This window comes from Melanotaenia boesemani, chromosome 9 (assembly GCF_017639745.1).
Source record: "Melanotaenia boesemani isolate fMelBoe1 chromosome 9, fMelBoe1.pri, whole genome shotgun sequence".
In the NCBI taxonomy this organism is placed as follows: Eukaryota; Metazoa; Chordata; class Actinopteri; order Atheriniformes; family Melanotaeniidae; genus Melanotaenia; species Melanotaenia boesemani.
The window spans coordinates 20,847,002-20,860,321 of record NC_055690.1 but is presented as its reverse complement, the minus strand read 5'-3'; the positions used below and the strand labels follow the sequence as shown (position 1 = coordinate 20,860,321).

The window sequence follows — 13,320 nt, the reverse complement described above, 5'->3', positions numbered from 1 at the left end:
TAGCAGAGCACATTCTCTGAACATGTAGTTGTGACAGTTTCTGGCTGGTCTAGGATGCATTAAATCCCTTTTCCTGTATTTTTCAACCGCAGCCGACATGAGCTTATTAAACACCTGCAGGGCAAAACTTCAAAGTTACCTATGTGTGCAATCAATGAGGGCAAGCAAGCAAACAGATTTCAGAATAGCAATTTTACCGGTTGACGTAAGAGGTGGGTCTGGTTGTCTTGGCAACCAATTGGCACTGAAGTGTGGAGCCGCTCTGTGGCCCCGCCCCCTGTACAAATACCCCTATGGCTTTGACGTCAATACACGTCAACCAGAGAACATGATGCCTCTTTGCAAGTCAACTAGTGTGCTCTGTAGCTGATAGAGGTACCTCAAGCTGAAATATTATAGCCCTATTGTACCGGAGAACGTGGTGTGACAGCCCTCTGGCTCAGCAAATGGCCTGCCTCGTACCGCTGCACTGACGGAAAGTGCCGCCACATTGGCGTTCAAGCTGGCAGGGCGACACAGAAATCAACTTTGTCTATTTTTAATGGACAAGCTTCGAACGGCGGCGGCGGCGGCGGGCGGTTTGTTTTCCTTTCGTCTTTATCGCTAGCTGCTTAAGCAAGCTCATTGGAGACCCCGCGTGTGTCTCTGCCCGGCTGGCTACCTCCTACTCTCACACAGACAGTCCCATTTAGAACAGCATGGTCATGGCTGACAGTGTCCAAAAACCGCTGATCCGGGGTCCGGTCCGAGTGGGCTTCTACGACATCGAGCGCACTTTAGGAAAGGGCAATTTCGCTGTTGTGAAGCTGGCCAGACACCGTATAACCAAGACTGAGGTAAGCGTGTTAGTGAACTAGTTAGCCAGAGAGCTAACTTGTGCTACTGTTCTAATGAGTTATATAACTTTTATGCACTAGTTGACACCCTTGGTATTCACAGCAGACGTGCACGAATAGAAACTTGGGTCAAGCAACTGCCGGCCACTTGGCTGCTCCAGTGGGAGCTAGTGTGTTTGAATCTTGCAGGTATGGAAGCAGTGACAGTCTGCACGTTCACCCCCCTTCAGGAACATCATTGCCAGTAAAAGGGCTGACCACCAGGACTTCTGGGAAGTAGAAGCTGTAAACACGCATGCTTCTTTTTAACAGCTGAGCGGCATCATACACCTGTACACCCTTTTGGTAATGATCCACACAGGGCTACAGTGCACCAGACAGTCTACAGAGTGGCTAGTGTAAACATCTAAGTTGCTGTGAGTCTTCGGGATGCGGCATTCGTCGGTGGTCTTATTATGTAATCCAAATAATGATGTGATTTGGTGGATTCCTGTCCCAATAGTGCAAATAGCTTGTGAGAAGCTGTATCTGCCAGCCAGAAATCTGTCATTGGAAAAGCAGTATTTTGCACTCATGCTTGCAGGCAGCAATCAACTCACACTCACTTTGGGGTCTTCACATAGTTTGGAGAGGGTTTGATATTACAAACATGGCACACTCTCAGGCAATGCAGCATGAGCACAGAAAAAACAGCGCTTGGGTTTGTCTGTGTAAGGTTAGAGTTTGATGTCAACTCTCTGCAGAGAAGCCTTACTCTAGCAGTACCATGGAGTGCCATGGCTTTCTATTGTAGTGATAGACACACAAGGAATTTAGTGTACAGTGTTCAGAGCACGTGAAGGGGCTGTGTTGTCAGTCAGGCGGAGTGATTAGAATGTAGCCCAGAAATCTTAATAATGTGAGCAATTATTCTCTGCAGAAAAACAAAGATTTACGTCATCCAGACAAGACCCTTGGTAGATTAAAAAAAAATTATCAGGGCAAGAAAATGTCTGCTAAGACTCTTATTGAGTTAATCTGGTTATTAAGCCGGTCAAATAACAGTGTTAGTCATAACCAGGTAATCTGCATCATGTAATACTAAACTATATGAATGCAGGTTTTAATTTCAGGTGAACAGCACACCAGGTGATTTCACCTAGAGGCTGCACCTGTCTCTCAGTTGGTGTGGCAACTGGGTTAAATGAAACCATGCATGCTGTCATTTACAGATTCTGCATTGGTAAAGGAGGGCACTCGCTGCTGGTTGGTGCACAGCTTGTTACAAGAGTGGTTGGCTGGAGAAGTGAATGATCAACTTTTTGTGATGCAATGGCCTGAGACATTAGTCCAGTACATGAGTGCAGAGACATGAAATAGCATAAGTGGTGTGGCTGTGTGCACGTGTTTACATATTCTTTCCTAGATAGGTTTATCTCTGTGTGCGTAGCCTACTTTTCTACTCGTGGCCTCTATATCTACTGACCCATTCGACTCATTATGTACATAATGCAGCTGGTGAGTTTGCATAGTGATGATCCATTCCCATGTGGTCCTGTCTTTTGGCTCAGCAGGTTATATATATATATATATATATATATATATATATATATATATATATATATATATATATATATATATATATGAGTCTTTCTGCTTTCATTACTTTGTGTATGAGCTAAATTCCCACTATAAACCAGTGTCCTCAAATGGCCTTGTGCTGGCTAAGAAGTCTTCTTCTGTGTTTGTGTTTGGTATTGTTGAAAACGTTATCTCTTTTGATCTTTTCTTGTTAAGTACCCTGTAGTCCCACTGTACAAGATCAGAGATTTAAAATTTTAGACCCAAGAGGTCTCAATTTGTAGCTGGAATGGCATTATAAGATTTGGATTTCTTTATAGGATTTAATCCCACATTGCATACCTGTCTATGCTGTGGCAAGGGAGGTAATAATGGAGTGTTAAACTTGTTAAAACCCCCATGACTATTCCGCTGTAAAAGGCAACTACAGATGTGCTTAAGCCAGCTCAAAATAGGTGACAGACTTTACTGAGAGATTAAGAATAAAAATGAGGGCTTTTTCACACTTATGTGATCACTACATGAAAAATGCAGACCCTTTCTGCACTTCATTGATATTAATGCTATTAGACAGCGGGCATGTTTAAAGATACAAAAACAGGGGTCATCTAGCAGCTCATCAGTTTATGCAACCCACAGTTGCATCAAGTGGCAATGTACTTCAATAGCCAAACACTGCAGCTGCACATTCCTTTGTAATATGAACACAGTAAATCTGTCATTTATCAGAGCATCAAGATAGAAGATAAGATGACACTGTGAACAGCTTCCACTGTCAGTCTTTCAAACTTCTCTTCAGTGTTTTTGACATCCGATTAACTTTCAAACACAAATCTCAGACTTAAACTTTTTTGTCATGATAAAAAAAGACTTACTCTTCTTTTTTTTGTTGATCATTTAATGATTTAATCTCAAGTCCCACCGATACATTTTCATTGGACTTGTTTAGCTTCATGTAACAGTTGTTGTGTGACTGCTGGGAACTGGGGTTTCCTGTTGTTTACATCTACAGCTTGGCTCACCGATGTTTGGAACACTTCAGATCCAACTGATAGATTTTTGTTTATGTGACAGTCTGAAGAACTGATTGTTAACATCTCCTTGTTACTTTCCTGGTATCTCTAATGAAGCCTGTGATGTTTGCAATTTCTTAATAATCAATTTATGTTGATGTTTTGATGTAGAGGAACATATTTGTGCTGAAGCTTAATGTATGTCATCATGGCTCAGATGTGATGCTTGTATATGAAAGGTTTTGCACGCACTGCATTAAATCTATCCTATGTCTTGGAAACAGTTTTGTAATTTCTGAGAAAACACTGAAAAGAAAGACACTATTTCTTTTTTGCTCGTTAAATATGCAATATGTGGTTGTGTGAGTGTCCGTGGAGGGGTTTTTGGTGTCCATCAAGTCTGATGAGGCCTAATAATGTATGATATTTAGAAAGTGACTGTTTAGAGTTTTGTTGCTGATGGTTGATCATTCTGCAGGTGGCCATTAAGATTATTGACAAGACCCAGCTGGATGCTGTGAACCTGGAGAAGATCTACAGAGAGGTTCAGATCATGAAAATGCTGGACCACCCCCACATCATCAAGCTCTACCAGGTGAGTCTACAAGGTGATTTTTGAAGGTGCTGTTTTCTGATTTATGTACTAGAGCAAATTCTGATCTTTATCTGACATGTTGTGCTTTTTTTTTGTCTTGTGAATGCAAATATGTGTATTGTCATGTTGTAATGCTGTTGAGATAACTGATTTAATCTGGTTTCTTGAGTTTTATTTTTCACTTTTGGGTGCTTAGATTTAACTCTTTGCAATCTGGTATTGAGATTGTTCTAGTGATGTTGAAATAATATTACTGAAATTTATGGCATAATAACTGGATTTGATATATAATCAGGACTGTTTTTCAAAGAATATGGCATGTTAATTAAAAAGTTAAATTTACTAAAAGTTGCTATGATAGGCCCAAATTCACACAGACCTGTTTTATCTCACTTGTAGTTTGCTTCTTAATATGAGCTTGTCCAAAGGATACTGATCAGCTATGGCTATTTAAATTAAATTATATTAGGCCTAAAAAGTTACCCAAAGTACCCCTATTTAAAGACTTACATTATTAATTCAGGTTTTTCAGTGACACTCATATTTTTTACCTTGTGTTACCTACCAGGGTGTGGCATGATTACTACAACTCAAACTAAGATTTAAGAAGACTTTGTTCCACAAGACATATCCTCAGGGAAGTAACTTGTAGTGAATCATTAACAGTGTCCTGACTGCCCCAGAATGAGCAATGTTTTCTGGATTTCAGAGGGTCTCTTTGGGTGTGCTCTAAGGAGGGGTAGATTTTTTTTTAACTTAATCCCTTTCCTCTACTTTGTGTTAAACAAGATTTAAAGCTCAAGAAAAGATTTTTTATATGAGCAAGACTTAAAAAACAAAGTTTGATAAATGTGTGTTTCTCCAAGTTGGCGTGTAATCCCACTGAATATCATGAACTCACTATCTACCAAAATAACCTTGACAATGATTTTTGCCATAATCAAACAGCCCTACCTTGGGGGTATTTCACCAGAGCCACGTTTCCATGGTAACAGTCAATGACAACGCCTAACTAGCAGCAAGAGCAGGCAAGAAAAAGCAGAAAAGAAAAAATGGGTCATAATTTGGGATTTCAAGCGATGTTGTGGAACGAGTAATAAGACGGGAGATGGCTTTTTTCAGAGCAGTGATATTAATATGGCCGTCATCAACAGTTTTCCTTTGCCCAAAGGTGTCATCCCGAGGGCTGCTTTGATCTGTTGATGTGGGATTAATTTGTAGGATTCCATTTTTGTTTTTGCCAAAGCAAACATTAGAAAGCACAACTTTAGAAATGATACTGGCAGCAAATGCTACACAGCTCAAATAACCTCATGTCAATGAGATGGAGCGGTAGAGGTAACATTGCATTCAGAGCATGCATTTATCTTATATTTTGAATGTGTGAGTCTCATCTGGCAATGAAACTGCTGCAGTTTTGTCCCTTTTAAGCTAACGCAGCTCTCTCTTTACCTGTTAAAAAGTACTTGAATGAAAACATGTTCTGCTACAGTGAAATAAGCAGGTCAGTCAAACATGCAGCCGTTCTTTTATTTATTAAACCAGTATTACGAAATAAGTCCTATTTATCGTTCAGAAGTACACAACTTTGTGAATTTCATCTATCTGAAGAAAGTCAAAGTCTATCTTGGTGAAGCCTGTTTGTGATAAGTCATCAGAGAGCAGGGGTCAGCATGTAATGTGGAACATGTGTCACAGTGGAGGCCTGATGTGACATCTCTTTAGACCGATCAGGAAAAATCTGCAAAATTCACAGCTGATCTTCATTTTCAGGTGTTTAAACAAACAAGGTACTGAAGCACAGGACCAATTCTGGGTCATTTTCTAATGCATTAGCAAACAACTGCTGCCCTGCTGGATAGTTGAAGTCATGCAAGCTTAGTTAATGACTTGCCAGTTTTGCGTTGATTGTATGTGTTCTGTACTGTGTGAAGTTGCTGCTTCCATACTGATACCAGATAAAGATGATGCAATCAACTACAAGTCTTGCTGGTTTTTTAATCCATTTCATGCACATTATTTTTAATTGACCTTCACTTTAACTTGAAAAAGATAATAGTATTTGCCTGAAAATGTTTTTTTTTTAAATCTGCTATTCTGTTATTTACATCACTCATTGTCACCTGAAAAGTTTTATGTCTGGGTGCTGGAGAGAAATGTCTGTCAAATAGTCCAGTGGCTCCCAACCTGGGGTCCGGTTGATTTTTTTTTTTTTTTTTCTTTTTCTTCTCCCCTGAAACATTTAATTAATAATAAAGCATCTCCGAGAGACACCACAGGGCAGATGTTTTGTGCCTAATGAAAAGAAAAAGAAAAAAATGTAAGGTTATATGTCGTTGGGTTAACTTTGGAAAAGAATCAGCTAGAATACATTCTATCACAAATTCTGTTCATAGCTTATACAGACAAAATTTTTAGGCACAGCAGTGGGCCGAAGGGTTTCCAGTGTGACTAGCTTAGGGTCTTACTGCTGATGATGTGGTCAGGTTGGCTTTAGTAAACGGAGATCTCCAGCAGGCATTTGGGCAGTTTGCCGCTGGGATGGGAATGTGTGCCTTCAGATTACAAGATAAAGATTTAGAAACATCTCAGGATCTTGTTCATGAGTGTGAGATTAACACACAGCATGGGTCAGTATCTGCCAAAAAGCAAAGCTGTCCATTTACCAGTCAATCTACAAACCAGCCTGCACCTGATGCACTGAGGGTGGTCACTCAAAATTAGACCACCTACCCACAAAGTAGACTTCAGTGCACTTTCACATTGAAAGGAGGTGGTGCAGGTGGTTTGAGCATGTGGTTAGGATGCTTTCTAAACCCCTTCCACGTGATGTGTTTAAGACTTGTTCGACTGGGATAAAAGCTTGGGCCAGACTCAGGGGAAAGATATCTGTCAACTGGCTTGGGATCGCTTTATTGGCCCTCTGGAAGAGGTGGAGAAGGTGGGCTAGTAGGGAAAAGTCTGGGAATCAATTATACTGATTTAACCCCATAATCAGGCCCCAAATAAGTGGCAGAAATAATAGGATAAATGGATAGTAAACTTTCTTTCTTTCTTTCTTTCTTTCTTGCTTTTCCTCCCCTCCTCCGCTGGGCAACATTTTTAAGCATTTCACAATAAAACAGGGAATGTGTTGTTTAAGAAATTAATCATCTCCAAATTCCCTTTAAGCTGCTTAAGTTACCTATTATCTGTTCATATTATGTTAAGAAATTTAAATTAATGTTGTGTATCTATCTTTAAATCGAAGGTAAAGTTATGACATGTTCTGAAATTTGAGTTAAAAAAAAAGAGTAAATAGTACCAGCTTGAAGCTGGTAAAAAATGGCTAATAAAAACAAAACTCGTAAGACCATTTTCATCATTATTATTTAATAAATTTTCATTATTATTATTAACCGTAACCCAAGCGTCTTTTTATAGTCCTTGCATGTTCGGATGTGAGGAAAAAAATCATCGATTTTAGAGGATTAGCAAAAGTTTACGACAAGCTTAGAAGGTGAGCAAAGTAACCAACTGTACTGTAGTTACTTTGATGGCTGCAGTTTGTTACAAAAAACAACAAATAAAAAGACCTCTCCACCGTTAACTGAGTTATATAAACCGTTTGGTCTGGTTGCTTTGTTTATGGAATATAAATGACTGTTTATTACTATTACACAACCATGCGGCACTATGCCAGTTCTGAGTTGGGCTGTTTTGATCTGTATCATTATTTCCAACAGGCCCATCCATCCAATCAGCTACACTCAATTAGTAGTTCCCTTTCCCATCTAATACGCTGAGCTTGACCTGGTGACCAAAAGATGGACATAGTTAATGAAGACACACAAAGGCACTCAGATTGGCTGTAGACCCATTCTTGTTTTTATGTTGTGCGGCCTCCTCTCTGACCCCCAGTCTGCCATGAATTTCTTTCTTTCTTTTAACAACTTGTTAACCTCTGACCCTTCTCAGTGGTCAGCTCTCTACTTTCACTGCTGGAATCTTTCTGGAATATCAAATATTTCGAGATGACAAAAGTGCTTGGTTTGGGCATCAAACCAAGCACAAAATGAAAATTTTAAATTTCATACTAATTTCAAGAAATGGTTGAATACATAAAATGTATTAGTAGATGCGTCGTGACCTCAAGTGAGAAACATCTACACCTCAATCAATACCTAATGTTGAGCCTATTAAAAGAATTACATTAAAAGTAATAAATTATTCATTTACAGTAAGGGAGCAGAAGCATTACACACATTGAAGAAATGTGATTTAACCACAGGAAGTTCAGCTGCTGCTTCATTTGGCTGCATATTAATGGAGGAAGTCCCAGTAAAGCACCAAAGATGGAGAAATACCGCATTTTTTTTAGTGTCAGAGTTCAGTTTTTTTTTTTTTTTTTTTGCTGTACAAATCTATTGTATGACACTTTATGCTAAATCCTCATATTGTTTGCTAACTCCTTTTTCAGTTTCCAGTGGAGATGCATTTGCTTAATTAGAAGATGTAAACAACTTTACTTTTTTAACAACATGTTCTTTAACCAACATCATTGAGCACTAACACCAGTTGCAGAACAAGGAAAAAAAAAATCACAGCAGCTAACAGAAAGTAATTCATGTTCTGCTTTATTCCATTGCAGAAGAAATGACATAAGATAGAAACCTATTAGCCATAGAGTAAAAATAAACGTCCCTGGCAAAGATTTTTTTAATCTCTTCAAGCTCAGGTGTAAGTAATGACATTAATAATGGCTGCATTCCACCAAGGTATGCCAGTGCCAGGGAGCTGCTACTAGTCATGCTGCTTTCCTGGCATCCGAAGTAAAGTGGGAGCCATTGTTAATATGAGTTACACCTGTGTGATTCCTGCTGTGGCGAGTCAAAATGTCTGCGGTGCGAAAGCTTTATTTTCCAGATTAGTTGTTGTATTGGCTCATGACTGAGAATCACTACGCAGGCTTGATTAATCAATCAGTTGTGCAATCAGAGAGGGTAAAATATGTTTGTTATACAACCCAGACCGGCTACTTTCATTTTCTAAATCTATGAATCGATTGGTGTTAACAGATGGAAAATTGGTCACAAAGAAAGAGCGTGGGATTTCTAGTGTGAATGTCTGGCTCACTGTGTCTGATTCATCGTCCCTTCTCCATCTGATTTCCCCCCTCCGCATTTAATTCTATTCATGTGTTCAGTGTTTCTGCTTCTAAATCGGTTCTCTTCCTCCTACACAACACCTCTCTGTGTCGGGACTGAAAGGTTTTAAGTATCATTCAGATACACTCAGCAGCACCAGCCGTCCACCTCCATTCTCTTACATGGATGCCATATTTAGACCCTGAGCCATTCATGCATTTTGTTTTGCTCGCGATGTTGCTACACTTTGCAGTTTAACCAGAGTGAGCCCTCTGTGGTTGATTGTGTAATGTTTTTGGTATTTTGCATCTATTTTTAAGCTTTTTTTTTTTTCTCCATTTTGTTATTCTCTGTACTGTTGTTGCAAGATTGTTTGTTTATTTGGATTATCTGATGATTCTGCGACTGAAACGTGGTCTTCTTTGTGTATTCACTCTCTCCCTCTTTTCTCCCTCTCTCTTGGTCCCCGTTCCTTCGTTTTCTCCTATTCTCAGGTGATGGAGACAAAGAACATGCTTTACTTAGTCACGGAGTATGCCAAGAATGGCGAGATATTTGGTGAGTGATCTTTTCTAGTACAAGATCAGTCTGACCCAAGTAACTTTGTCCCACCCAGGTCATTTATGTGCTTACCATATCAGTTTAAGAAAAAAAAAACTGCTTACTTACGTCAGTGAGTTTTTTGACAAACAAGGAAGTACAAAAGTCTTGTTGAGTTTGCGTTTCCTTAGTTATCCCAGCCCCAATCTCAAAGGTCATATGAGTGATGAAAATGTCCTCATGTAACCCTTGTCATGTGCTGTTAGTATTACTTGCTCTAAATGTGGTGATGTTGTTTTCCTTGTTTTATTAAATGAGATCATTGATGGTCTGTAAAGGCCACTGAGGGGCAGCCTCAAAGAGAAGAGGGTTTATTTATTACTGTTTTATGTGCTGCAGATCAGTCTTCACCAGACTGAGGTAAAGGTTTACTGCTAAAGTGTTCCTAATTGTACTGAAAATCAAGCTTACTGTCTCCACACTGCCAAGTAACTATCATTCCTTTATTTATTAACATGGCACAGACTGGACATGAATTCATATACTCAATACTATTTCTTAATGTGCATTGCACTAGCAAAGTCGGTACTTTTGTTTAGTTTATCTTTATTTGCTCTATACAAACATTTTTATATCTGATAACACGGGAGTAACATGTGACAGCAGAGAACAAACACCAAAGCTTACACCGTGGATGCTCCTTTCCAAATAGAAATTTAGAAAGAGTGTAAAATGTCCCTCCAAGTTACAGTCACAGAATGAAAGCAAAAGTATTAAATTCTTGTCATTTTAAAAGCTGAAACCCTACAATGTATATCATAAATCTGTTCATAATCTAAACTATGAATTATTTTAGCTTCAATTAATTTTGGTTCAAGTCAAGGAAAACTAAACAAGCTAAGCCTACATGCATTCTTGATACATTATTGTGGATTTTTAAACATGCAGCAGACACGGTGCCCTAGAAATAAACGTTAAGAACAACAAGAATTTCAAATTCATTTAAATCAGGAGGGTCAAATGGGATGCTTAAATAGATGTTACATAAGCAAAATGTGCGAACGTGAAAAGATAGTAGACCATGATTTGATTGTGAGATTATACATATAGGAACAATAATAAATAAATAATTTCCTCTATACCAAACCTTTTTAAGTGAAGTAAATACAACCTCAGACAAATAACACACAACCTCATTTTAACCTGTGACATTATTTAACAAAAAACTACATCAACAGAAGCATTGTGGGAAAAAAAGAGACTGATCAAGTATGTCTTTTTTAGAAGTGTTATCTCTGAAAAGAACATGGCAGCACAGTTTGCAAAGTTGAACAAACCACAATAATGCTGGAAAAATGTCCTTTTGACAAATGAGAACAAAGTGGAGATGTTTGGACATAATGTACTGCACCATGTTTGGAGAAACCAACCATCCCATCAACACATGCAGCCCATACCAGCTGTCTAACACGGTGGTGGAGGGGTGATGACTGGGCTTGCAGGCACTGAGACAACCTGGAGTAAGATTATAGGAGATTGCGCAAAGATGTGAGAAAATAATAACTTATTAAAGAAAACAATAAGTTCAAGTTGTTGCTGATATTAGGTATGTACTTTACTGACTTTTAAGAGGTTTATATTTTTATAAAGCAGATCACACAAGAGAAAAAATTCAAACAAAGGAAAAAAAATGCACGTCTCCCTGTTTCATTTTCAGTTTAGGAAGATTCAAATCTTGCAGCAATGATCTTTTCCAGGCAACTTGTAGGAGCACATTTCTCAGAGCCAAAAATTCCCTGAAAGGAAGTTGCCATTTAGAAACGGTTCAAGTGGAGAGTTTGATCATACAGTGCACAATGCTGAGTTATTAAAGTAAATAAGTAGAAAAGCTACATATTGTATTAGTCTGGATGAGAAATTGGTACACTGGTACAAGCAAAGATAGTGAAATGGGAACATCGCAAGAATGAAGATAACAGTTTATCTTGGTCTGCCATTGCACCACATGCGCTCTATCACTGTCTACATGCTCAACACTCAGTTTGTACAATGTGTACAGACAGCCATCTTTAATCCACTTATTGGATGTAAGCCCTCAGAAATTGCTCTTTTTCGTTTAGCTGTGATATTCTAAATGTTTTTAGTCAAGAACTGCTGGATTATTATCTTTAGTTTAAGAAAAAGTTGACAACAGATGTAAAGATGCTGACATGAAGTCAGGCAGAGTTGCATAGTGAGGTTGATATCCTTAAACAAGATAACCGTTATTTGTCTGTTCTTTATAATAATTAAAGATGAAATGAGGCCCCATGAATAAGTTTGGGATACATTTATGATACAAGCCTTGAAATAACTAACTCATATATCAGACCTTAACTAGATTGTTGAAGCTATGGCGTTTTCACAGCCATCATTAAGGGACAGCTGAAGATACACATTTTAGGGTTTTATAGAAATCCTGAAACCTTACAACTTCTAACAGTCAGCAGCAGTTTGCTATTTTAGCAGCTTCCTAGTACTTCATTAAAATCAATCCTAGAAGATATTTTTTAATAAGGAAAAAAACAAACAAAGCAGGAGAAAGTTTTAAGAAATTAGTTTTAGATTTTTTTTTGGCTCATTTCTCAATTTGTTGTGTGGTGAAGGTCAAGTAAGTATAAGTCTGTATGAGTATAAAACTTTCAGAGGGAAATGCACATGGGATTGCTCAAAAAGACCTTCAAGAAGATGGGCAGACTGCAGAGATGTGGTGGGCTGCTCTGTTCTGCAGTAACATCTCCTCATGTACAACTTTAATGGAGGAGATATCAAAAGAAAACTTTCCAGGCTGATAAACTTACCAGGCTAGGATTTACTAACATCTTTGAGCGGGCTAAGTTTTTTGTTTTTCATCATATGTCATCTGGAACTTCTTTTTGGAAGTTGAACCATGCTTTATTCACTTAACCACTTAAGTAGGAGAAAATATGAGAAAGTGTGCCAAACTTTTGAAACCTGCAACTCAAATATTTCTTGAATTCAGAACACAAGTGTTGGCCTGTCTGATGCAGAAAATGTGTAAGTGGTTCATGAGGTTCACAGATTAATAGCCTCACCTGTAAGACAGTCTGAGAATGTTTGCACTTAACCCACTTCTAGACAGAGGAGCCATGAGGTATTTAAACAATAGTCTATGTCCGTTGTGTGTGAATATGCTTGTGCATTTTGTTTGTGTGTGTCTGTAATTCCCCACAGCAGTAACTCCTGCTGCTGTGACCTTGAGAGAGCTGAGAAGCAGCCCCAAGAAAATATGAATGAGAACAAAAGTACAGAAGTGTATAGAAATGAGGTGGAGAGACGCGCTACTGAGAGTATATTTGGCTTAATTGTGGGATCTTTAAATTAAACTCACTCATAGGAATATAACAATCCACTAAGCCTTTAAAGAATAATTTTTTAAACTGGAAAATATTTAGTTTTCTACCACTTTAATTGCACATATATGCTATATAGTATACTTTTACAAATTTTCTGTCCTTCACTTATCACACCTTAGAGTGGCGTCAATCTTGTCATTACATTCTAAGCAGGCAAATTTCTCAGCACATAATCCATTCCTTTTAAAAAATGATTGGTCAGGCTCATTTTCTATAATCCGTATATATTTTTTT

At 38.4% G+C, this 13,320-nt stretch overlaps 1 protein-coding gene across 2 annotated transcripts in view; it reads left to right on the top strand.

Annotated features, from left to right (window-relative positions):
- Window positions 1-316: 316 nt before the first annotated feature.
- The window catches only part of sik2b (salt-inducible kinase 2b), a 39,550-nt gene continuing 26,546 nt past the window's right edge, over window positions 317-13,320 (top strand). For both annotated transcript variants that reach the window (XM_041993810.1, XM_041993809.1), the window contains exons 1-3: window positions 317-836; window positions 3,888-4,004; window positions 9,625-9,688. In XM_041993810.1, coding sequence (XP_041849744.1) covers window positions 699-836; window positions 3,888-4,004; window positions 9,625-9,688 — 319 coding nt within the window. In that variant the 5' untranslated portion in view covers window positions 317-698. The remainder of the gene's footprint in view (window positions 837-3,887; window positions 4,005-9,624; window positions 9,689-13,320) is intronic.